At 44.0% G+C, this 27,500-nt stretch overlaps 1 protein-coding gene across 1 annotated transcript in view; it reads left to right on the top strand.

The window, feature by feature from the left end:
• Positions 1 to 27,500, top strand: part of brinp2 (bone morphogenetic protein/retinoic acid inducible neural-specific 2) — a gene marked incomplete at both ends in the record, with an annotated part of 115,645 nt that overhangs the window by 20,548 nt on the left and 67,597 nt on the right. Inside the window, 3 exons of the mRNA XM_080010588.1 lie at positions 8,898 to 9,088; positions 13,640 to 13,821; positions 25,357 to 25,462. Coding sequence (XP_079866714.1) covers positions 8,898 to 9,088; positions 13,640 to 13,821; positions 25,357 to 25,462 — 479 coding nt within the window. The remainder of the gene's footprint in view (positions 1 to 8,897; positions 9,089 to 13,639; positions 13,822 to 25,356; positions 25,463 to 27,500) is intronic.

Below are 27,500 nucleotides of genomic sequence, written 5' to 3' on the forward strand. Positions count from 1 at the left end.
TATTATTATTATTATTATTAGTAGTAGTAGTATTATTAGTATTATTCATATTATTATGAATAATATTCATATGCATATAAAACATATTAATGTTATTATTATTATTATTATTATTATTATGAATAATATTCATATGCATATATATATTTGTAATATTATTATTTTTTTTTTTATTGTTATTATTATTATTATTATTATTATGAATAATATTCATTTGCATATTAAAATTATTAAGGTTATTATTATTATTATTATGAATAATATTCATATTCATATTTATATTATTAAGGTTATTATTATTATCGCCTGGTAATAGTCGGTGGCGCATGACTCAAACAATTCTTTCTTAGCGAACAAACTTGGGGAGTGTGGCGTCAAAAGAGCGAAATCTTCACCTCACAAGCTGGAAACAATCACTGAGGACTAAATTAAAGTCCCAGGAACAGGAAAGAAGGTCGCGGCGTTTGTCATAACTCACATTGAATGTGACTGATTTGCGCTCTGCAATCTACCAACATGTTTCATTTTGACAGCGTCAACTGATTGTTTTGAGAATTCCCTTCGCAGCTCAGGGGCAATCAGACCGACGAACCGAGAGTCGGACGAATGGAACGGCTCTTTACACCGAGTGAGTCGTGAGGAACCCGATCTCAAAAACAGAGTCGCACCTTCCATCGGCACCTGGGGCGAGACGTGTTGTGACCAGCACAGAGCCGCTGTTCTGCTGGAACTCATCCATCCCATCAATCGGCTGGTTTTAAATAACTCCCTTTTTTTAATTGACGTTTGGAACATTTTGCCTGCGCCGCCTGACGAGGAACACCGCCCAAGCAACATCGATGGGCAATTTTCCCCGTCCGCAAAGGGCTCACGAGCGTTTGGGTTTTAACGTCTTACAAACACAGGAATAAAGACGCTGCAAAGGGCCACACCTTCAATCTCATCTTCCCGCGAGCGAGAAACAATCAGACTTGTTTTTTTTTTTGTTTTAAGTCACACACACACACACACTCTCACACACACACACACACACACACACACACACACACACACACACACACACACACACACACACACACACACACACACACACACACAGTTCAGAAGCAGGAGTGAGGATCCAAATATTAATAAAGCAGAAACCTAGTTTTTTTTTGTTTTTTGGGGGAAGTAGGTCACATCAGCCTCTTTGTCACACACACACACACACACACACACACACACACACACACACACACACACAAGTGCACACATAGAAACACACACATGCACATTCAGATACACACATGTGCACATACAGATACACACACACGTGCACACATACATCATCGCTCTCTAAATAGCCCAGAGAAAAATTAACCACCTATTTTCTGCCAGAGTGTGACGGATGTTTAGCATTTTTTAAATACACCAAAATGTTATTCAGCCGAAGACGTTCATGGATGAAGGAGCGCTGGGGGGAAGGAGGGATGGGTGGAAGGAAGGAGAGATGGAGGGATGGATGAAGGAGGGGTGGAGGAAGCCTGGTCTCATTTAGTCAAAATGTTCATGGAAGGAAGGAGGATGAAGGAGGGATGGATGGTAAAGGGGTGGAAGGAAGGAGGGATGGATGGATGGATGAGGGAGGGGTGGATGAAGGAGGGATGGATGGATGAGGGAGGGGTGGATGAAGGTGGGATGGATGGTAAAGGGGTGGAAGGAAGGAGGGATGAATGAAGAAGGGGGGAAGGAAGGAGGGAGGGATGGATGAAGTTTGGTCTTATTTAGTCAAAATGTTCATGGAAGGAAAGAGGGATGGATGGTAAAGGGGTGGAAGGAAGATGGGATGGATGAAGGAGGGGTGGATGGATGGAGGGAGGGGTGGATGAAGCCTGATCTTATTTAGTCAAAATGTTCATGGAAGGAAGGAGGGATGGGTGGAGGAGGGATGAACGGTGGAGGGGTGGATGGAGGAGGGGTGGATGAAGCCTGATCTTATTTAGTTTAAATGTTCATGGATGGAGGAGGGATGGGTGGAGGAGGGATGGATTGAGGAGGGTTGGGTGGAGGAGGGGTGGATGAAGCCTGATCTTATTTAGTTTAAATGTTCATGGATGGTGGAGGGATGGGTGGAGGAGGGATGGGCGGAGGAGGGGTGGACGGAGGAGGGGTGGACGGAGGAGGGGTTGACGGAGGAGGGGTGGACGGAGGAGGGGTTGATGGAGGAGGGGTGGATGGATGTTTTATTTTGTTTGTTTGTTTTTTTTTACAGTAAAATCCAGAATTTTCAGAAAGTTTCTCGTTGCTTCTCCTGCAGAGACACAGAGACGTCAGTCGCAGCAAATTTTGGGGAAAAAAACCCAAATAATAATAATAAAATAAATAATAATAATAATAAAATAAATAATAATAATAATAAAATAAATAATAATAATAATAATAATAAAATAAATAATAATAATAATAAAATAAATAATAATAATAATAAAATAAATAATAATGAGAATAAAATAAATAAGAATAATAATAATAAAATAAATAATAATAATAATAATAATAAAATAAATAATAATAATAATAAAATAAATAATAATAATAATAATAAAATAAATAATAATAATAATAAAATAAATAATAATGAGAATAAAATAAATAATAATGAGAATAAAATAAATAATAATAATAATAAAATAAATAATAATAATAATAAAATAAATAATAATAATAATAAAATAAATAATAATGAGAATAAAATAAATAATAATAAGAATAAAATAAATAATAATGAGAATAAAATAAATAATAATAAGAATAAAATAAATTATAATAATAATAAAATAAATAAGAAGAATAAAATAAATAATAATGAGAATAAAATAAATAATAATGAAAATAAAATAAATAATAATGAGAATAAAATAAATAATAATAAGAATAAAATAAATAATAATGAGAATAAAATAAATAATAATGAGAATGAAATAAATAATAATAAGAATAAAATAAATAATAATGAGAATAAAATAAATAATAAGAAGAATAAAATAAATAATAATCATTAAAAAGATCATTTTCATTCGTCATCGCCGTCGCAAAATGGCGATTTCCTGGAGATTCTCAGAGAGACTCAAAGCATTGGAGCGGACCGCTCTCCACATCCAATGAGATTAGATGTCGGCGGGAGGTCCACGCCCGACAGTGACGGGAAGTGAGCCCCCCCCCCCCACATCATCGGGAATCGAACCTCGGAGCGACGGAGTGAGCGTGTGTGTGTGCGTGCGTGCGTTAGTGTGCGTGAGCGTCGAAATGAGGCGCCGACCAGGGGGAGGGTCATCGGCTGCGGCCACCTCTTCAAAAGAAACGGCGGCGGCGGCGTTCGCGCCAGAACCTCCAGAGCTGAGCGCGGTGGAGTCCCGGCCCCGTGCCCTCAACGCCGCCTCGGAAAAATTTCAACAAAATGGAAACAAAAGAAAACACCAATTAGACCGACCTGGGCGCCGCTAAACCAATTAAAGGAAAACAAAGAGACGCCGCCGAGCCCAGACGCGGCTCCAGCCGCTCCGGTGCAGGTGATCGCTCACGCGGCGTCTCCGATGCAAATTCGACTTTTCCGCAGATTGCATTCTTTTTCTTTTTTCTCCACCCATTTATTCCCGCTCACTCGGCCCGAAATGGAAACGTTGCGGATTCCCCAACGCCGCCTCCACGCGGAACCACAAATAGCATTTGGGTCGCTGCTTATTAGGAGGCGCGGGAGCGCTCCCCTCCGACACGGGCGGGAGCGCTCGTTAAGAACGGATTCGGGTCGGCCGGGTCTCGCCGCAAAGCGAGGGGACCGCCGGCTCCGCTCGCGGCGGCGACTTGTCAGGGCGCGGCCCCCTGGGGGGGAGAGCGGCCCTCCCCCCATCTCGGAGCGTCTTTCGGCCCCCCGTTTCCGTCTCAAGCGAGCGGCGCCGACACCCGGGGGGAAAAGGGAGAAGACGGGTCAGGGAAAGGCGGCGCTAAACGTGGCCGCGGGGTCGTGTTTACATCACCTCCAAATGTGGTGACGGCGGCCGAGGGGGAAGAGTTCGCCGATCGTTTGGAAGTTTTAAACAATTTGTCTGTTTTCAACCAAACCGTCACGCACACATATAATAATGATAATATAAATATATACAAGGAAGATATGAGACATTCATACACTGCACTGCCGTCTTAATCACACGGTAAAAAAAAAGGTGAATTCCGATGTGATTCAAGGAATAGTTTGGATTTTTTGGAACTTCTACTCGGCCCTCATCCCATGCCTGGATCCCTTTCAGCCCTTTTTTCAGTGCAAAGTAATGGGGGACAAATAGGCAATCTGTGTTCGAGTTCTTCTTAGAAAAAAAACAAGAAACAAAATCTGTTTTACTGCTAAATTTGCGCTCGCTGACGCCTTTACAGCACAAGGCTGTCCCCCATTACTCGCATTGAACTCCTGATGGAGGGCTGGAGCCGCATGTCCAGAAAAGATGGAACCTAAAGTATCACATGAGAGAGGGGGGTAGAAAACACGGATAATCTTTAATAAAAGCTCCCTTTAAGCGTATTTGGCAAAAAAAAAATGAAGTTCATCCCCAGATTCATATTTCCATCTCGATCAACGACTAAAAATATCCCGGTGCTCTCGTTTCCCAAGCTGCATCAGAAAAGGTTTTCTGCATGGGCGCAGAGTTTTGTTTGGCCCTCTCTCTTTTTTTCATTAACAAATAAAATGTTACAAAACAAAACTAACCCCAGCGGTTGAGCAGCAGCAGCAGCGAGCGTCGGGGCTGCAGGTGCAATCAGCGCCGTGCTAAAACCTGTTAATTAACACCATCTATCATCATTAGCCGGGCAGTCAGGGAGCGGGGCCGGGAGAAAGTAAATGATGCACTTCTCCTGCCCGGCTTCGCGCTCGGTTGCGGGCGGCCGCGCTCCCCCCGCCGCCGCCGCCGCCGGCGCGGGGAAGGCGTCGGTCCGAGTAAGCCCCCGTTAATCAGTCTGCCGGCTCGGATCCGGACGGACCGGAGCCACGCGCGGGGAAGCGCCGACCCCACGTGAGGCCCAAACATGATGAACGAGCAAAATTCATGATGCGTGTGATGGAGTTATTTTGCAGGAAAATATGGATTTTTAATTGCTGCTCATAATGGAATTGGCCCTCACCGAGGCCCCCCTCCCCCTCCCCCACCATTCCATAAACATAAATAGACGTTGATTTGTGCGTTGCCGTAGTAGTAATGGGGTGTGGTCAAGTACAATACAGGTGGAGGACAATCCTGCTTCTGCAGCTCCCGATCAGTGTTGGGCAGTAACGCATTACAATAATAAAACTTGCTTCCCAGTAATGAGTAGTGTAATGAATTAGCAATAAAAGCGGGGAAACAAACAAACAAAGAGCTTTTCAGAAGCCTGGAGAGGAACCAGCCCTCGGTTTGAGCGACGGAGGGAAGACCGACGTCAAACGTCAAACGTCAAATGTCTGAATCCCCGCCGTGAACACTTGTCGTTTTATTATGTGTGAATGTGATTGTTGTGTAATAGCATTAGCATTCTTTGTTGTCACATTTGGAGCCCAACCTCGTCGGATTAGTGGGGATTAAATAATATTTATTCTTTTCATTCTGAGTTGGGTTTCTTCTCAAGGATTTTTTTTTTTTGATCGTTAACAAAAAATCCTTGATTTTGCAGCGACTTTTATATTTTTATGTTTTTTTTGCAGTGAAATTTGAAAAAAAAGGCAATTTTCACAATCACGTCCTATAATAATCCACAAATCACGAAACACTGTAAATATTTTAGTAAACCTCTTTTGAGGAACAGGATTTGGAATTAGTGAGCAGATTGGGTGGATTTGCATGAATTATTGATCCCCGGAAGAACTGATGATCAGAATCAGTTGATTCCGCCAGAGACATTTAAATATACAAGCAATTTGTGCTGGTGAGGATTGGTGTGTTTCTCCGGTCTGAAAAAATATAAGAAAATAAGAATAAATTAAGATAGTGAAAAAGAAAAAATACCAAATACAAACAAAAAGCCGAAAAATAAAGAACAGAAATATTCAAATATATAAAAAAAATACAGAATCTACAAATCAAGCAAGGTTATTATCAATTATGAAAGTAGAACTAGAAACCCTGCTATATAAGTGGCATGATTCAGACTCAGAGAGAGAGAGAGAGAGAGAGAGAGAGAGAGAGAGAGAGAGAGAGAGAGAGAGAGAGCGAAAGGGGAAAGGGGGGAAACCCGTGTGTGATGTAATATTAATCCAGGGCACTGATGTCTGGGATGTGATGTGATCCTTCGAGAGGCGAGACAGACGGGTGGTGGCGGCGAGCTGTGAAATTGGAGATGGTCAGACGGCGAAAAAAGAAAAATACCAGATTCGGCTTCGTCTCGATGAGCTGTGGAGACTACGGCATGTCAGGTTGGGAAGCACGGCTCGTTGAACTCCACGTGGGTCTTCCTATGGTTCTGCTCCAGAGAGGAGACAGGTCTCCAACACTCAGGTTCACCAGGGACCACCATCGACTACCAGGGTCCACCAGGGTCCACCTGGGCGTGGCAGGGGCTGGGATGACAATATGTCGGGGGAAGCATGGATCGCTGATTAATCATGTTTATTTTCTGAGGTTCTTCTCTGGAGATGAGGTCTGCACCAGGGTCTAAGGGTCGACCAGGGTGCCAGGAGCTACCAGGGACCCAGGGGCCACCAGTGTCCACCAGGGTCTACTAGTGTCCAGCATGGTCCACAAGCATTGACTAGGGTCCACCAGGGACCACTAGTCACCAGTGTCCACCAGTGTCCACGAGGGTCCACCAGGGTCCATTGAATTTCACCAGTGTTTACCACAGTCCATCAGGGACCACAAGCATTGACCGGGGTCCACCAGGAACCACTAGTCACCAGGGTCCACCATTGTCCACTAGGGTCCACCAGGGTCCACTATAGTCTATCAGTGGCCACTTGGGTTCACCAGGGTCCACTGGATTCCACTAGTGTCCACTGCAGTCAATCAGTGACCACCAGAGTCCACTAGTGTCTACTGATTTCCACCACTAGGGTCCACCAGGGACGATCAGCGTCCAGGAGTGTTCAGTAGGGTCCACCAGAAAAGCTGCATGTGCTGGACAAAGGACTTTGCTTTAAGGATGGAAGAGAAAGAACCATGTGGAATCAAACCAGAGACTCATGTAGGCGTTTGGTCCCACTAAATGTGCTTCACAGTGGAGGGCAGTGAAGGAGTGAATGCGTGGACTACTTGTGAAGTGAAAAGCAAAACTCATCATGAAAAAAATCATCCTGGAAAAGAAGTCCTTAGTTCAAGATCTTTTATTATATAAAATACCTGAGTTTGTCTCTGCAGAGTTCAAGACTGAGTAATACAAAGGATACACGCTGGTTATATAGTCTTAGCTTTTCCTCGCCTTTTCCCTGATAAGAGCCTGGGCCTTTCAACAATGGGGTTCATTTCAGTGTGTTTTCTTACTCAAGTAGAATGTTCCAAGTCACTGTTTGACAGTTCAATAGGGTTGTTTACCAAGTTGGCTAACTCTCGCTCTCTTGATCATACTGACATTTGCACGCAACAATAACAAGTTGGGGATCAGGAATTGTCTACTACATAATTCCCACCTTTTGGGGCTACCAAGTCCCAAACATGAATTTCATGCAAAGCAATTGAGCACATATCTCCTGAAGCGAGTCTTCAGGGGCTTTTTTCTTATATGCCTTACATTAATTTTCCTCTTCTTCTTCCTCATCTTCTTTCGGCTGCTCCTGTTAGGGTTTGCCACAGCAGATCATCTGCCTCCAATACCTTCTGTTCTACGCATCTTCCTCCCTTACACCAACCGCCTGCATGTCCTCCCTCACCACATCCATAAACCTTCTCTTTGGCTTTCTCTTTTCCTCTTGCTTGGCAGCTCCATCTTCAGAATCATTCTCCCAATGTAACTCTCATCTCTCCTACACACGTGTCCAAACCATCTCAATCTGGCCTCTCTCACTTTTCCACCAAACTGTCCAACAAGAGCTGTCCCTCTAATGTACTCATTCTTGATCCTGTCCATCCTTGTCACTCCCAATGAAAATCTCAACACATTATTATTCATGTTTGTATTTGATTATCAGAAAAAAAGCTGTCTTTGTTCAATACTTTTATGATGGCTAAAAATGAGCAAAACCATTGCGGTATAAACAGAAAAAGATTACCAAATATAAACCTTACTTATATCAGATGTTTTTTGCATTTTTTAGAATATGGTCAGTACAACACAACCGCAACAGAAACAATAGTTTGTCAGAGCTAAGATAGGATCAGGTGTTCCAGTTTTCCTGAAAGAGCAGGGTCTTCAGGTGTTTCTTGAAGGTTGTGAATGTACCTGCAGAGCATAACAAGCTGGGTAGCTCGTTATGCTTGGGCACAGAGTCCGGATGCAGAACTCATTCCACGCAGTTGCCGGCTTGGGGGCATGTGGCCTGATACGTGATGCAGTGTTTGTGGGTGCAGATCCAGTGACCGCCCTGTACCGTAGGCCAGCATCAAGGATTTGAACTCGATGCGGGCAGCTACAGGGAGCCGATGGAGGGAGATGGAGAGAGGCGCACTTTGGTTGGTTGGAAACCAGGCGCGCTGCCACATTCTGAATCATGGTCATCGTCAGAAGTGTCTATGAACTAGTGAGGGAGATAACAGTGAAATTGGGACCCAAACAGTATTGTATATTCTCAAATGTTTTCTAATACTCTCCATCTGTCTATCCATGAAGGTCAAATGAAACAACATGCAAAGTTCAAATTCAATGTTTTAATCCAGGGAAAATGTTTTTTATTGCAAAAGCCTGAGGGATTGGCTGTTCAATTCTATTCTGTTCTACTCTAAGTGTTTTGTGTTTTGTTTTTTTAGGGAGTTCAGCCACTGGAAGGTGAACAGTTTGGCGACGGAGAAGAGAGACTTCCTCAAAGCGCCGTTGCCCCTCGCACCAGAGTTCCTACGCAACCTGCGGTTATTAGGGCGACGTCCAACGCTGCAGCAGATCAACGAGAACCTCATCAAGAAGTACGGGACGCACTTTCTGGTCTCCGCCACCCTGGGAGGTAAGGAGCGACCCCTTCCTGTCCGGGACGCTCACAGGTCACAGAGATCATTTTGCTCAACATGTTCCGCATCGTGGGATCTTGCGTGCACTAGACAGGAAGTCATCTCCTGAGAGAAGCTTCACTTTGTAACAATCAGCCCAGTTAGCGCTGAATAAGTTGGGGAATATGAAGTCAATTACTTTTAGTTGGATGCTCAACAAAACAAAACTTGTAGCAGACTTCCAACCAGTGTCTTTATTTCAATAAATACAAAAATGTATTTAACAAACTAACTGAAAAAGTTCACAGCTCCTAATACTGCCCTGATTGTCCCGTCACTGTCCATTAAATAAAAATCACTAATTAATCCAGATGTCTGGCTTACGAATCAACCTTTCGAAATGCAGAAATATAGTAAAATATGCAATGCATTGCAGTCTGAAAAAGGGAAGTAAACTCCAAAGGGAAAAATAAGATGAATGGGTCTTACCAGCATCTGGATGATTAAGTCAGACTAAGCAGGCCTTCCTCTGGTGTGAAGAGCTTGCTACTTCATCCACTAGTCCATCTGCCACCACCACCCCCATCAGACACACTCCAAACACTCTCCCTTCACCTCCTCAGCTCCCTTTCCCTGCACCTGTTTAAAGGGACAGTACACAGAGGTGGTTTCGGCTGCTTCTGCTGCGGGATCATTGTGATACGGTAAATGTCAGGATGCATATTTACCGTATTATGTTGCAACAGTGTCATCAGTTGACAGCACAGGTCGCCTCAGTCGGCAATTACCGGCTTTTGGGTGGTTCATTGAGAGTAAAGTTCGGCTAATTTTAAACCTGCCAGACATTCTGGCCGGAAAATATACTAACTGAGTATATAGACCAGAGCTAAAATACAGGGAACGACAGCAGACGAGTGACACAGCTCCTCACTCAGTCGAAAATGTATATTTTCTACTGCAAGGTATATTTCGTTTCAACTTCAATTTAAATTCTTCACTTTTTCTTTTCTACTTGCTTTGGCAACGCCAACGTACAGTATGTTCCCCCTGCGCGAGCCCGGACCCACCGCAGGGGCAATCTGGGCACGTGCCCAGGGGCCTCTCAGCGCGAAGGGGCCCTCTGCGATGGGAGAAAATACTTTAAAAACAAGGATGCATTTTCTTTGTCTTGTTTTGTTTTGTTTTTGATGTCGGGCTCCACACAAATAGGAAACAAAGCTTGATCCATTCTCCTGATCCTGATAGTTATCCAATCAGAATGAAATAAAAGTTGGTGGGGGGGTCTCCCTCTCCATGCGTCAAGGAGAGGGAGCGGCTCGGCGCGACGAAACAAATTGTGTTTTTATTTTGGATGTGTTTTTTGTTTTTACTCCGTTTCCTTGTTGAACAAAACAATACCCTGCCAACAGTGTTCCTAGAGTGGCAAAATGTGTGTATGTGTGCTTGTGTATATGTGTGTGTATGTGTGTGTGTGTGTGTGTGTGTGAGTGTGTGTGTGTGTGTGTGTGGGGGGGGGGGTGCTATGAGCTTCAGTGCCCAGGGGCTACTGGGGGTACAAATCCAGCCTTGCTCGTGCCGCACCGATAAAGACCCTTGAATTAAACTGAGCGCCGCCTATATAGCGCCCTCAGGATATTCTGCACAATTCCATTTGTTTAAATACGTTTTGTCAACCTCGCCCACCAATCTGCGTAGCTACAGGAGCAAGGATACATGAGACCACAAAGTACCAACTTTCCCTCATTATATTTCTAATTCTCATAGGATAAATGAACAAACACGATTCAGTTTTCATTTTTTATTTTTGTTTTTTATCTTTCCGTGTTTTATCAGTCAGCTAAGCCTCAACTTCAAAATCCCCGGGTTTAAGTTAAAGGAGATATACATCGGCATCAAATGTAGGATAAAAAGATATTTTACTATCTCAACTACGCAATTCACGTAACAGCGGCAGCATCTCCACTCCGGGAAACCTCCATCTTTCTACACGTGCGTCCCTTTTCTCGGCCGTGACACGTCGGCAAAAATGGAGGAGGGATTAAATTGACCCGTTTCTTCTCGTAGTCCTTTCTTTATTGGATTTTTCTCAGCCCCAATCTCGGAGGAGCGCTGGAAGCCATGAAAGAAAATTGCTCGCGGTATCGATCTGGTTCACCTCACAAAACAAGAACCCGGATCTCCGCTGCGTCCCGAGGGCGCAGCTGGACGACGCGATACAGTGTCTCCATATCAGATTAGAAATTAAGTTGAAGACGGCTTTATGATGATCTGCTCTGAGGCCGGTTGAGGCTTTAAGGCCATTTTAACCATTTAAATAGAGAATGAAACATTTTGCCAATGCAGGTCGGTGGAAATCTCAATTAAATCATAGTCATCATTGGTCATTTTGGTAAGGCCTTACCAGTGATATTATTTTTTATTTTATATACTTTACTACTCACTTTGGGGGAAATTAGTCAAATTCTCTGCATTTGACCCTTCTTAGTTACCTTATGTATCTAGGAGCAGTGGGCTGCCACCTCGCCCGGGGACCCACTCCAGACCTGGACCGATGCCTTGCCGAGGGGCATCGGCAGGAGGATCTAACCCTGACATGCATGTCTTTTGGGGTGAGGGGAAACCGGAGGAACCAGGAGGAAACCCACTGCGCAGGAGCATGCACACTCCACACAGAAAGGCCCCTGTTTGGTTCCATCCCAGAATCCAACTTGCTTTGAGGGCAACAGTGCAGAACCACTGAGCCACAAAACAAGGAAAATAGAACATAACACGACAAACGCCAAATTTATGGAATTGGATTTGCTATGTGAGCTGCGTGGCCGATACTCACCTACGTTTGCTGTGTTTTGCAGTTTTGTCAGACTCCGACTGGATGCCGTTCGTTTACATTCCCAAAGTAGACGCAGAACAGACAGTGTTCCAGACGGGGTGAGACAGAGCTTGCAAATGGACATTCTGTCCTTAATAATAGAACAGGGCCACAGACGACGGCTTTAAACATTCAAACTCCGTCGCGGAGGCACCAGATGTCCACGCTGGTGTCATTAAATTCTGGATGTGTGCCGTCGTCCACACATCCAAAATGAGACGACACAAATAGAGTGAGATGGTGTGCGTATTCATGGTACTGGGGTTACAGGGCCACATGTTGTAGTTCCGATCTCAGAATATTCCAGCTTCAGAAAGTTGCTGTTTTTGCTCCACCCAAGGCCCCGATCAGCCGATTCCACTCACCAGTTGGACCTCTGGGTTGATGCACATTGGCAAGATCCGCTTGGTTGACCCCAAATCCCGGACAGGAATGTACTTTCTATACCCGGATTTTCCACCTCCGGCGATTTGCCGTTCGGTTACGATCGTGAGCCTAATGAAATCACCTAACCCAGGGGTTCCATTTGGTAAATAGATAAATGAGGTAGATATTTAACGTTTCCCTTGCTGACGTTGCCATATTTTTCGATATGAGCCTCTCTGATCTCAGACTCTCGGGTAACTTGGAAAAAGAAAAAGAAAACAAAAAAAAATAAAAAAAACTGCTGCCACTGCAACAGACTAAACTGAGGATTTGTAAGCCACGTGGTCTGGCTAGATGGGATGCCGTTACGAGGAATGGCCAAAACCACTCATGAATAAAGCTTCCTCCCGTTCCTTCTCTTCGACTCAGAGGAAAGGACGCCAAACGCCCTCGACCAAATTCCCGAGGAAATAAGTCTCATTGCATTTAGCGGTGTGTAAATCACCGAAAAGTAATGAACCTTGAGCATGTGTGTGTGTGTGTGTGTGTGTGTGTGTGTGTGTGTGTGTGTGTGGGGGTGTTTGTGCACACACATACCTACCTGTGTGTCCTTGAGTCGCACAGCGGTAATTACCGTCAGGTTTCCAGTGCTGGTGATTGATGCGTTGATGTACTAGTTTTGATGTTTTATCGAATTTGCCGTGTGACCGTCTTACTTAGCGACTAAGTGAATGATAACTTAATCGTTTAGTTGATCGAGTCTCAGGAACCCTGATTGAGTTCTTATTGAACTGAAAGGTTATAATTGATTGGCTGGATCGAGATATGGATTAGCTATTTCAATGATGGAGGGGCGGTTTTGCGGATGGGCTTGAATGTACATCAGGACAAAGCTGGTCCTACTTACATGAATCCACAGGTTCAAAATGCCTTTCAGAGACGTTGCTTGGTTGAAGATGAATAAGTTCCAGACTAGGCAGTCCTAGACTAGGTAATGAAGGACTAGTCAGCGCCTTCCTGGTCTTGGTGCAAGTCACCTTCATATCTCACTTAGACCGAGATCAGCTCTAACCTTCCTGCAGGAAATCAGAATTTTTCTAAAGGGTGAGGGCAAGTCTGAGACTTTTTTAAACCATGACTGACAAAGGCCATCTCAGTTAGTCCAGATTAAATATGTCTAAAATTAGTCTAAAATTAGGCCTAATCGGTCTCCGTGAAACCACCCCAGAGGATGATCCCTGAGGGACTTTATTGGCTTTTTTTTTGACTGGTTGATTTAGTTATTTATCAGAGTAGTAGGTTGCCTGAGCCTCTCGCCGCTCTCTCTCCGTAGGGGAAGAGTCCCTGACCATCTTCTTGGACAAGCAGAAGCTGAATAAGAAGTCGGAGGGCAGCAGCAACAGCTCGGTGGTCTCTCTGGAGCTGCTCCACCAGCTGGCCGCCTCCTACTTCACCGACCGGGAGAGCACGCTGCGAAGGCTGCACCACCTCCAGATCGCCACCTCTGCCATCAAGGTAAAGGCACGCCCGCAAAAATACGACTCCAAACGCACAAAGACCACCTATTCATTTTGCTTTCAATTTTGCGTGCGTCCTCTGTGTGAATATCCATGCAGCACGGTTGATTATAGGGACATATTCCTGTTATCTGTTAGCTGCGGAAGATATCCCAAATCAAAAGAAACTACTCTACAATATACTATTAACAATGTGAGGAATCTTGCTTTTTTTTCCCCAGTTTTTGACGATGAGGTGAAGTTCTTTATTGATGGAAATGACACCATGTTCATTATTCTTTAACTCTTTATTGTTTTTTTGGGGGGTAAAACAAATTCTTGTCAAATTACTATTACTTCTGCAATAGGTATAGTTTGGGAGATGGGTGGAAATAGTATTTTTATATTTTTGTATTTTGAAAATAAGAAAATAGTCTATTGATATAAATTATATGGACATATGTTCCTACATGATCAAATAAAATGACATAGTTATGCGCAACGACATAACTATTTTGTATTTCAAATACATAATACAAAACCCGCCATCCCTGTACATATCTGACCCAATTTTGATTCAGGTGCCAGATGGATAAAGACAAGTCCCTACAAGAGAGAAAGGACATGTTCCCATTAAAAACAGCTATCAATAAGTTATGGCTGCCATGTTTCAGTCACACAGACCTTCTGCAGCCAAAAACCATCTACGCCTACAAGCTCAAATCTGAAAATACACAGCCAAGGCGCCAAATGGTTACGATGTTTTATTAGTATAGCATGGCGTATTTAGGAGACTGAGACAAGGCACGTGGCAAACAGGATTTATACCTGTGTCGTTGAAGGTTTTAGCCTTTTAAGAGCATCGCATGTCACTCAGCTTCACCTCCAGTGGAAAATGTGCATCTCTGTACATTTCCACTTCATCCTGTGTCACGCATGGTGTGTTTGGAAAAGGCACAAAAAAGCAAAAAAATTTTTTTATAAATAAATAAACACCCTAGCACCTTGAAAAAACAAAACAAAAAAAAAAAAAAACAAGCATTTCTAATTCAGGCACAAAACCTCAGCATTACAAGATAGATCATTTAAATTATGGAAATCATGTATCAATAGATGCGGGTCACATAGTGATTGCCCGAACGACTCTTGAGCGTTCCGAATTTCCCCGTCCATCATTAATTCTAAACAGGAATCGGTGTGTGACGGCAAACCCGGGAAAGAACAGAGAGCATGAATCGCGTTATCTCTGGTTCCCTGCATGCGGCTCGTACTGTATATTTCCATGCTTTCCTGGCGATAGGAAGCCAGGCTGAAGCAAGTGTGAGATTATCCGCATTGGAGGCGCTCGCTGTCTTCTTTGTTGGTTCCGGGGGCCGTGGCAGCAGGTGTGTGGGTGGACAGCCTGCACCTTTGTGCTCCTTCTGCTTCCTCTCACAGAGCAGATTGATATGATTGAAAGCAGTAATTGGTAGCCGCCGCCGCCGCCATGTTCCGCCTTCACCTGGAACGGGGCAACTCGTATACGTGTTCTGTGGGTAATGCGGTGTGCGGTGTGCAGAGGCTCAGCCATGTTGTCTGAGCCATCTCACACTTTAAGCAGCTCACTAAGTACTAATGGCTTTGGAAAGCAGAAGCTGCAACAAAGTCCCAGGGGAAGCTGAAGAAAATCTTGCCGCAAATATTTTCCATGAAACAGCTCAGAAGTTAAAGCTACTTACATTTGGAGTGTTGACGCCCAAGCCTGGGAACAACGCTACCCATAGCACGCCCCGTAAGCCGATCCACCGCGGCCAAAGTCCTAATGGAGTGACCCAACCTCGTTCCAAGGCTTTGCCATCTACAAAGGACGACGCCTGGAACCACGTCTTCGATGCCGTTGTCCAACTGACCATTGCTCTGCCCAGTGGCCAATCCAGCTGCAACTTGTAAATGGTCCCGACTACGCAGGTCTGACAATCTGTGTTTTAGACAAACAGGCTCTTGTGGCTTCAAAGACCAATCTTTACATCAGTAGAACAACTTCTGGCAATTGATCCATTTAATTTGGCCTCTGATGGGTCAATAGCCCTTTGTTTGCCCTCTCTCTTTCCCTGGGATTGCAAATGATGGCAACACCAGCGGCGCAGAGCAAACGGGAAGTATGCAACACCGACGCATATGGCAAAAAACTAGTCATTTACCCGGTCCCACTCTTAGTTATACCTACGTAGTTACACCCTCCAAATAAAGGTTCCGAGCCCTGCAGTCCTGACTCAAAGGGTTTAAGAATGATTTTATCCCCCGTTCAATCATCCTCCACCACTTGGCCACGAGGTGTAATTACAGCTCCAGGTGCAGTGACTGCCGCGCAATACTGGACAATGAATACAATAATTACTGTGCAAAAAAGGGCAGAAAATACAATAATTACTGTTCAGCAACGTGCCAACATTCAAGTCAGTCTGATGGCTAAATGGGTTGTAACCTTGCAATCACCCTGTTGTGGTGATGTTTAGTTCAATGCCAGAAGGGGTAAATTGGGATTTGGGAGGTGGGTGGATTGACCCTAATTAAATGTTTATTTTTATCAAACCAATTCAAGCACACCTATGCAGAAGAGTTTCCTATGTCTATTGAACGGGTTGCATCGATTGTACTGTAATTAAAATAATAGTCACGCAAATAGATTGAAATGGTGGCTGGTGGAAGTTAGGTTTCTACCTGTGAGTGCAGTACAGGGAGACGTTTGGGAATTCATCAGTCATCATAGTTCTGAGTTCAATATCAATCTCCTTCACCTTATTTTAATCTGATTATCTATTTCTCCACATCAGAATAGAAAAATAAATGGGAACATCATCCCATGCCTTAAACGACATTAAAATCTGGCCTCATGTCTTCCATTGGTCGAACCAGAGACTTCATACATTCATTCATTCATCTCCATGCATTATGCCTCATCAGCTCTTTTTCACAATATTTAAAAATTGAAAGGTTCACACATCTGGCTGGCTGCTGTCCCATTTAGGATGTGAGAGAAAAAGTGGTGAATTATTTGACATTTCAATAATTAAAACCTGGTTAAAAAATAAATGACTTGAACGTCTGACTGACTCAGCAGAGTCCCTGCGTATAGCACCGAGAAGAGGAAGGCGCTTCTGCAACGACCTCCATACTCCTCTTGGACTTAAAGTCAAGTACAGCAACCACCTCCACCGTCAGATCACACGACAGAGGAAGGAGAAATTACTTTTCCAGACTTTTTCTGAGGAGGATTCCGTTGTCCACCATATGCCTCGTCAGCATTTTTTTGGGGGTCGTCGCTAATGAGTCGAGGACGGTCAATGTGGACAGAGTACTGCCTTTGAACATTGATGATGTCATGCAATGTCAATTTTTCTCAATGTGAAAGTATTGGATGCCCGGTATTACACGTATTCAGATATCAAGATAAATGTTAATCGACAAATACCTTTGATTAAAATTAGTTTTACAACTGTCGATTTGTATAGCGTTGCTGGTTATTAGTGTTTCCCAAATTGGCCAAACTGGCTTTTTACATCTCACAAACGTTTTTTTAATGAATAACATTTCCATTACATCCATATAAATCGGTTGAATTTACTTCAACGTCTTTTCTTGTAACTAGTAACAAAAAAACAACAAGCCTCTATCCTGTGGCGGCGTCGCCAGACAATCTTTACCTTTGCGAGACAATCACATGGAGACAGATGTTGAGATTGGCAATGGCGGCTGAAAAGTTGACGAATGTATCTCTGCAACTTTATGACCTCACGGCTTCGTCTTACGATCTTATTGGATCTTCAGATGTTTTTGAGCCAGTTCAATGTTTATTTTATAGTTTTTGGCTCCACTCTGAGTTAATAACATGCACGTGTTTGTAGACCCCCCGGATCGCCTTCGGGATAGTTTTTACGGATATTCATTCACGTTTCGATCAACAGAGCATTTCAGCCTCTCAAAAGACCGTCGCTCCAGCGGGGTTCAGATAAACAAGGTTCTAGTTTGCATTTGTCAATAGTAGGCAGACCCATCTTCAGTGGAAAAATCCTAATGAAGATACCATCAGCGGCAGAATCACAGAGTTAATAACAAATACCTCTGAAGGCAAAAAGCCTTCAGAGGTAAACGGTCAAATTAGGGAAGGGTAGAAGGGGTTGAAGGTTTTTATGAGGAGGAGAAGTTGGAACGGGTCATTTCCAAGGCCAGCCTTTGTTCAAGGGTTGTTCGAGAGTTGTGTCGGGAATGGAGTACAACGTATTACATACTACATGTATGTACTTTTGTCCAGCATGCTTTACTATGTGAGTAACAAAAACAATGGCCACTCGTACATACCACCACTGACAATTTCTAATCTCTATATGTATATAGGGTAGATTGGGACAGTCTACCCACCCCTACGTCCATTCCACTTCTACCCGCGTCTCGCCATCACAATGCATCCTGTGATACACCTGCCAGTGTATTGTCCAGTGTTGACACACTAAGAAGGAAGAAGTGTTTTAGTGCTGGAATTTGTCCACTGCATTTGCCCCACCCTAACTGTCGAGGGGGCGCCTGACACAAGGGCGTCGGCAGGAGAGGGTGACCTGGCCTGCGCGACTTTATGGTGGGATGGAACCCGCGAGAACCTGGGGGGAACATTACTACGACAAAAAAGAAAAGCTTGGAGCCAAATCCGATTCCAACCTCTCAGCTTCTTGCTCTGAAGCGAGAGATGAGAGGATCCCAGCTTGACGGGAGCTTCCTCCGACTCCTCGCGGCAATGGACGGGCTACGTGACCGGCAAAGGTGGAGGAACGGAGCGAATGAGCTCAAATCTGGAGCCTGACCACTGATGTATGGAAGGGCAGTTCCACGCTCCCTTGGTTATACATAAGAGGGGCAGCAGTGCTCTGCAGATAAAAAGATTAACCTATATGGTGTTTGTTTTTCTCCTCCAAGAGAGGTAAACCGGTAAATAAGGAAAGTTTTTGCACTTCGCTGACTTCCTAGATAGCCACACCAACACCCACTTTGTTATAAACACACACACACACACACAACCAGCTGCACATTTACAAACCAGTTCTCACAAGTCCCAAAATAGGTTAATTTCAGCATTTTCCTGCTGAGTAGTGGAATCGTGTTTTATTACGGTGTACCACCTGCAGTGCTTTTCTATTCCAAGTTGGCTCATCAGGCATGAGGGAGGCAAATGGGATGTGGCTGTTTTACTGCAGTTCCTGGTGGACGGCGGCGATATTTATCTGGATGGCGTTGATGGAGCAGACCACCCACACCCACCCACTGCTACTCCATCTCCACCAAACTCCGCAGACTGGCCCTGGGAAGCATGGCCCACCTGTCAATCTGAAGGAGTGCTGTGAAGAATATATAAGCACAGCAATTACAGGGAATTTTGCACATATATCAGGCTGATACTGACTGATACTGCTTATAAAGTCAAGATACAACTCTGCAGAATCAAACAGAGGTTCAGTCATTGAACTACATGGCAATCTCACAAACTGGTTTCTCAAATACAACTAGTTTCATTTGAAATTCATGTTCTTGGGTCTTATCCTATTATAATTGTGAATTTACTATATTTCTGTGAACTTTTTTCTCAGGCAGAAGCTCTTCCAGTGGCCGTACTAACATAATAATTTGTAACTTGTTGTTGCTGGGTAAGAGATGGACCGGGAGCCAGATGGAACAAACAACAAACGACAGCAACGACAAGTCGTTGCTGTCGTTTATTTTACAAAGCGAAAGAACTGGTCTTTTCAGAACAACTGGAAATGATGCTTGCAGGCATGTGTTTTTTTACGTTTGCCAAGCTTGGGACTGGAGCCCAGCCTCGCTGACAGGAGAGAACGAGCGGGAGGTGACACCACAGCAGCTTTCCGGATGGGTCAAATGCAAGAGGACCAATTTTGTTTCCATGTATCCGAGTGCTGAGAAATGACAATCAAGCAATCCCTCTATTTTCAGTACTCTGTTTAATCACCTCAATCTCCTGCAGCTGCGTCCCCTGTTAGTTGCCAGTGCTGGCTCTCCCCACCTGCAGATTGCGCCAAGACCACTCCACACTACCACACGTTTCAAATCAATATTCCGTCTTAATGTATTCATTTATTTTATAACTAGCCTTGTAATGGAATAAGCATCAGAATGCAAATGAGAATGATCACTGATCATTATTCTGCGATAAACCCCTTTAAATGATCCCTTACATAACATCCAGCCCTAATCAGAGGAGGATGTATGATAGTTTGTTGAACTGTCTTATTTGATGAGGTTGTTCTATCCCAGGACTGGGACGTTACTTTTATTTTTAGATATACGTAGGGGAGTTGTTAAGGTTTATAAGTTTGCTGTGTGCAATCATTCATAATATATGTTTTTATTCATCTGTACTGTATCTGTACCAATTATTTATCAACTGTAAGTCTACCAGTGAAAATCGAGCACATGATCACAGTATTGTGATCACAGAGAAACAACGCAAGCAGACAAGAAGTTGCTTCTTTGGCGTGTTTTCATTGGGCCAGGCGTTCAAAGAACAGCCTGTTAAAGATTATTAAATAACGCCTCGCCATAAGAACATGAGATGAATTGCAAGTGCGAAAGGAAAGGGGCAACTTTCACAATCGCAGCACGACAGTTAAGAATGGAAAATAAATGGGATATCCAAGTGGATGAAAATAATTGATCAAAAAGCTTGGCGAGTTGGTTTTCCTCTGGGCAACCAACTGGCCAAGATTTTTAAGTTGCCCTGCAAGCCTCCATCCAATGGAATTATTTCGGTTTCATCAGCAAACACAGTTATTTATTCACTGACAAGCTGACTCAACAGAAGAGGCCATTCCCCAGATACTATTTGACGGTGCCCTAATTTACCCTTAAAAGAGTGAATTTGATTGGATTAAGCACATTCACAACGATGACCTGTTTTAAATGTTTTCAGAGATCTATATCCCAGCGGAACAACAAATCCAGTCGGTGGAGAACGGGCGAATACCCAAATCAAGATGCTCTGCGGTAGCCATTAAAAGTGTAATTTGACAATTTGCGCCACGACTTTCATTTTCATCCAATTGCCTTTAATATTTTGAGCAAATATGGTTAAACTCAAGACACACACAGGACTTTCTTCTCAGTCGTACAGCGTTAAAAAGTGGTCGTACCGGAGCCCAGACAGCCGATCCGTCCAGCCCTGCTATTGAACGTCCATTTCCATTCATTCATTCATTCATTCATTTGATAATTCATTCACATACTTGTTGTTTGTTTGTGCGTTAGGGGGAAATTGTACGTCTGAAATATGCTATTTTCTCTGTGGTGCCTTGGAGGCGAGGTACACTACCATCAAACCTTTAAACTGCAGTCAACACATCACGTCACTTTCATGCCGTTATTCATTTTGTTTTGCTTTCTCTGTTTGTTTATTTGTGCATTTATCGGGGAGTGACCGGCCGCACGGCCGCGAAACATAGTTTATTTCGGCCCCGACGTCCGACTTCTCTCTCCTCTGGTAACAGATGACATCTTAATGATTTGTATTACGTATATCTTTACCGCTCCTTGTCGAGGCGTCGTCACACGCCAGGATGTGTGACTCGGTGGGGAGCGTCCCAGGAGGAGCGCCCGTGCCCTCAACGCCAATTGTTGTGTTCTCAGGTCTCTGGTGTCGGGTGTTTCTTTCATCTTCCCTCCTTTTGCGAGCGTCCCCCCGTGGCTCCTCCAGCCTCCGCGGCTTTTCATTCAACCCCAGCTCCGTCCCGGGAGGTCCCCGCCTGTGGCACCCAGGCACAAAATGTTCCCGGTCAACGTTTCAACTCGCGACTCTACGCCTTTGTATTTTGGCGTCGGTATAATGACGATCGCCGAGGGAATACGCAATGACCCTGTACTCTCCCTCTACTCTCCTTCTACTCTACCACTACTCTCCCTCTACTCTGCTACTCTACCTTACCTCCTTCTGCTCTGCATCTACTCTACCTCCCTCTACCTATATGTTTATGTTATGTCCACTCTACCTCTACTGTACTCCTACCTCCCTCTACTCTATCTCTATTCTACTTCTCCTCTACCACTACTCTCCCTCTACTCTATCTTACCTCCTTCTACTCTACATCTACTCTACCTCCCACTACCTCTATGTCCATGTTATGTCCACTCTACCTCTAGTATACTTCTACCTCCCTCTACTCTATTTCTACTCTCCCTCTACTCTATCTCTACTCTAGTTCTACCTTACCTTACCTCCTTCTACTCCACATCAAATTTACCTCCCTCTATCTATATGTCAAAGTTACGTCCACTATACCGCTACAATACTTCTACCCCCCTTTACTCTCTCTCTACTCTACTTCTACTCTACCACTACCCTACTCTACATCAAATCCATCTCCCTCCCTCTACTCTACACCCACTCTACCTCCCTCTACCTGTCTAAGTTACTTCCACTCTACCTCTACTATACTCTATCTCTACTCTACTTCTACTACTACTTCAACTACTCGACCTCTAATCTATCTCCCTCTCTCTACTCCACACCTACTCTGCCTCTACCCTAGCTCACACTACTCTCCGTCGACTCTACATCCACGTTACGTCCACTATACCTGTCCTGCACTTCTACCTCCCTCTACTCTATCTCTACTCTACCACTACCTCACTCTACTCTACCTCTAATCGATCTCCCTCCCTCTACATCTACCCTACCTCTAGCCCATCTCCCTCTGCTCTCCCTCTACTCCACCTGCACTCTACTCTGCCATACGTCTATGTCTGTCACGTCAACTCCACCTCTCCTGTACTTCTACCTCCCTCTTCCTTTCTCTACTCTGCCTCTACTTCTACTTCAACTCTGCATCTATTCTACTCTAACACCACTCTAGGCGCCTCTACTTCTACTCTCCCGCCCTCTATATCTGCTCTACCTCCCTCTAATCTACATCTACTCTTCTTCTCTCCCTCTGCTCTACATCCACTCTACTCTGTCTCTACTCTACCACTACCTCACTCAACTCTGACTCTAATCAAGCTCCCTCCCTCTACTCTACATCTACCTCTACCTTCCTCTAACCTACGTCTACCTCTCTCCCTCTACTCTACGTCCACTCTTCCTCTACGCTATCCTGTCTCTGCTCTACCCCTACTCTACCCCTGCTCTACTCTACCACGACTAACCCAACTCCCATTACCCTCCCTCTGATCTACATCTCCTCTTCTCTACCTCCACTCTACTTCTACCTCCCTCCACCTCTACATTTACTTCCCTCCACCTCTACTTTTCTCTCTCTCTACTCTGCCTCTACTCGACCTCAATTCTACATCTACTCTTCTCTGTCTCTCATCCACCTCCCTTCATTCTCCCTCTATCTCTAGTCGACCTCCCTCCAACCTCATCTCTTCCTCCCTCTTCCTCGTCTACCTCAGCTCCCACCTTCTGGAGGAACAACTACGACGTGATTCACATGAAGATATTCATATTTAAATAAACTAGATATACACAAAAAGATATTCATATAAAAAAATAGATATACACATAAAGATATTCATATAAAAAAATAGATATACACATAAAGATATTCATATTTAAAAAAATCTAGATATACACATAAATATATACGGTTGAGAGACAGACGTAGTCACGGAGAAGGAGACGGAACCCTTTCCTGTCTCACCTCTTCCTCGTCGTCTCGCAGCGGCTTCCTTGGATATTATTCATGTGCCGCCGTAATATCTGACTCAGAAGTTTAGGACAATGAATATTTCATTGAGCTGGATGGAAGAATTTCCAGTGACATCACTTTGAAAAAGGAGGGAAGAACATTTCATACACACTCCTACGTAGGAATGATAGTTTTTATTTAGATACGTATATATATATATATATATATATATATATATATATATATATATATATATATATAATATATATTCCCTGCTGAGCGGCAGGCACATCTCCATGCAGCACTCCTCCTCTATTCTCTCCATACCGCTCTCTTCTCTGTATCTTGCTCTCAATTTCTTTTTCCACCCTCGATCTCTTCCTTTAGTTCCTGTTCCACTCCCACGCAAGCGCACACACACACACACACACACACACACACACACACACACACACACACACACACACACACACACACACACAGACACACACATACACACACAGACACACACACACACACACACACACACACACACAGACACACACACACACACACACAGACACACACATACACACACACCCAGACTCACTCCATCATCTCTCTCTCTATTTCTGTATCTTTCATCTATCTCTCTATCTGTCTTTTTCTCTATTTCTTTCTCTCTCCCTCGTTGTCTCTCTCTCTCTCTCTCTCTCTCGCTCTCTCAAGACACTTTCTCTTTTTCTTACTCATTTCTCAAAATTTTCTTCCTCTCTTTCTCTGTCGCTCTATCTTTCTCTCTCATTTCTCTCTCTGCATATTTACTGTATATATACTGCATTTATGTATATATATATATATACATATATTGTTTTTTTTCTCTCTCTACCTTTCTCTATCTCTTTTCTCTCTCTTCCCTCATTTCTCCCTCTCCACCTCCATCCCTCCATCCCTCCATCGCTCCATCCCTCTCTCTCTGGGGAGCTGGGGACAGCTGTGTGGTCCAAGGGTCCCTTACGGCCGTCAGGGGTCTTCTTCGTATCAGAGGTTTCAAGATTCAAGATTCAAGATTCTTATTTGTCACATACATATACATACTTTCATACATATATGCAGTGAAATGTACTGGAGCGCCGGCGCAGGCGACCGCTAGGGGCGGCGCCACTATCGCCAGGTTCTTCGCCAGGTTCTTCTTCTGAGGTGCATTGTGAGTCATTTCGAGGGGCCTAGAGAGTAGGGATGAAAAGTTTGGCCGTTTTTGGAGAGTTACTCTGTGAAAAGATTTGTTCAGTTCTTTAGACCCTTTGTTTGTCCGAGTGTAACGAGGTCAGAAGAGTCGGTCTGTTTGGCTCCAAATCCTTTGATTCTGTCCAAATAAAAATATAAATCGGTCACATTCACTGTGAATCATGTCAAAGGCCTTCACCCTTTCTTCACATGAATTCCATCCTCAGTCATTATACTTTATTTGCGAGTCGAACATTCTTTGCTCGGGCTTGAGGTTCGCGCATCGGTTCAGGACTCGCTGCCTCTGGCTCCGACTCTTTTCGTGTCTGGAGTTCAGCCTGAGAGTCTGGCTGCAGCTCCCGAGACGCGAACAAACCACCGCTTTATCGCAGTCACTCCAGACTCCCCACTCCATCCAAGAGAGGATCGGAACACTATGTGAATATAAAGGAATAGAAAAGCAGACCACGACATATAGACCCGAGTGATTGATTCGGAACACACACACACACACACACACACACGCACGCACACAGACACACACACACACACACACGCACACACACACACACAAACGTACTCACTCACTCACACACACATACACCCACACACTCATATTTATACATTTATACATATAGAGAGAGATCGTATACAGCGTGTCCTTTCTTTCTGTTTCCTAGGTAACTGAAACAAGGACGGGTCCTCTCGGCTGCAGCAATTACGACAGCTTGGACTCTGTGAGCTCGGTGTTGGTTCACAGCCCGGAGAATAAGATCCTCCTCAAAGGTGAGGCGAGAAAAACACACTCAGAGCTTTGTGTGTGTGTGTGTGTGTGTGTGTGTGTGTGTGTGTGTGTGTGTGTGTGTGTGTGTGTGTGTGCGTGTGTGTGTGTGTGTGTGTGAAGTGAAAGAGGACCTACAAGAAGAGATATGGTTGTGGTGTGCACAATCGCACACACACATACTGTATGCTGTATAAGCAGACACACACAAACACGTGAAAAGATGCACTTACACACATTCACGGACACGCACATTCACACACACACACACGCACGCACACACGCACACACACACACACCCACACACGCGCACACACACGCACACACACACATTTGCATGAACATTTTAGACACGCATGCACTGATACAATACACACATTATGCGCAAACAGGTACACACACCCATTCACACTTATACATAGAAAAAAATAGTAAATTATAAATAAGGTAATACAAATGTGAAACAAAGAAATATACAAAATATACAAAATATATTAATACATATGAAAACAATACAAAAAATTTCAAAATAAATGATGGTGACAAACAATCAACGATAAACCTAAAAATAAACAATAAACCACAAACCATTACACCTCAACATCAAATAATGAAATAAAAATAATAATATATTTTTTAATGTATGTTTTTAATCATAAATATGAGAGTGGATATTCATAATAATTAAACAAGTATAGTGGTGCACAATCTTAACTTCATATACAAACATGTGCTTCTCCTAACCCTAACCCCAAATAACTTTGAACATACTGTAATAAAAACTCTATTATAAACTTTACCTCAAAGACACCCACCCACACACACACACCCACCCACACACACACACCCACCCACTCCCACTCAGGACCCATGTGACCCGCTGCTCGCTCCAGCGCTTCAGAGTCTGTTCTGCTTCACTGTCTCTCCATCTCTGAGGGACCTGCTCCCTCAACCACGGCACACACACACACACACACACACACACACACACACACACTCCAATCCCACAAAAACAACAATCTGAGCAGATGTTCTCTGAGGTTCCACCGTCACGAGTTACGGAGACGAGGCAGTTTGTTCAACTCTGATAAACTCCTTCGACCCCCGGCGCCGCCACCTTCTCTGAGCGTTCACTTCGGTCAGAAAGTACAAACAACCGGAGAAACACTGTTTCCTGCGGGCGATGCTGCCGATTCCTGGATTTAAATGTATTAAAGAGGTCCAGAGTCTGGCCGGTGTCAAGGTCGTCTGTCTAATGTCAAAAGGCCTAATGTCACCTCCGTACTTACCTGTGGAGAGGGATCCAAGAAAGTCCTCAAACTTACCACTACGTTCACTGATCATGGTTGATGGAATCATCTGTGTTGTAACCTGCCCCGTTTCTAGAAACTTACCACTTACCACTCCGCACCAATATATTATATTACACGGTACTTACCGACAATACTTAAGATGCAGATTATTTGTCCAAACGTTTCTTAAATGTCATAAAAATGTCTCTTTAAAAGTAAAACATTCAACTCCCTGATACCTGCAGACACCGTGTCACCAGGCTGTAACCTGCCCTGTTTCCACCTAAAACTTACCACTCCGCACCAAATACTTCGTACTTACTTTTGTGCTTACCTACACTATTTTATTGAATAAGAGAGATGATCTGTCGTCAGTTGTGCTCAAATGTGCCTGGAAAAGGTCTTATAAAGCATCCAACTCAACCCCCTGACACCTGCCACGCCCTGCCACGCCCTGCCACGCCCTGCCACGCCCTGCCACGCCCTGCCGCTTTCACCGGGAGCCTGAAACACCAACTCACCTCACAGTACCACCAACCAATTCAACAAGATGTACAATGAAATGTTTTTTAAGAGGTATGGGGATGGGGAAGGGCTGGGAGGGTGAACGTTGAGGTCGCGGTTTAAGTTGTATCTGATTGGTACCGGGTGGATATTTGGGTTGTACTGTATATAATAGCATTGGGGTAGTTGTTTGTGAGTTGTGTATATGATAAATGTTTAGTTTATTATTTGGGTGATGGAGAAGGGG

This window comes from Zeus faber, assembly GCF_960531495.2.
Source record: "Zeus faber genome assembly, chromosome: 12".
Taxonomy (NCBI): Eukaryota; Metazoa; Chordata; class Actinopteri; order Zeiformes; family Zeidae; genus Zeus; species Zeus faber.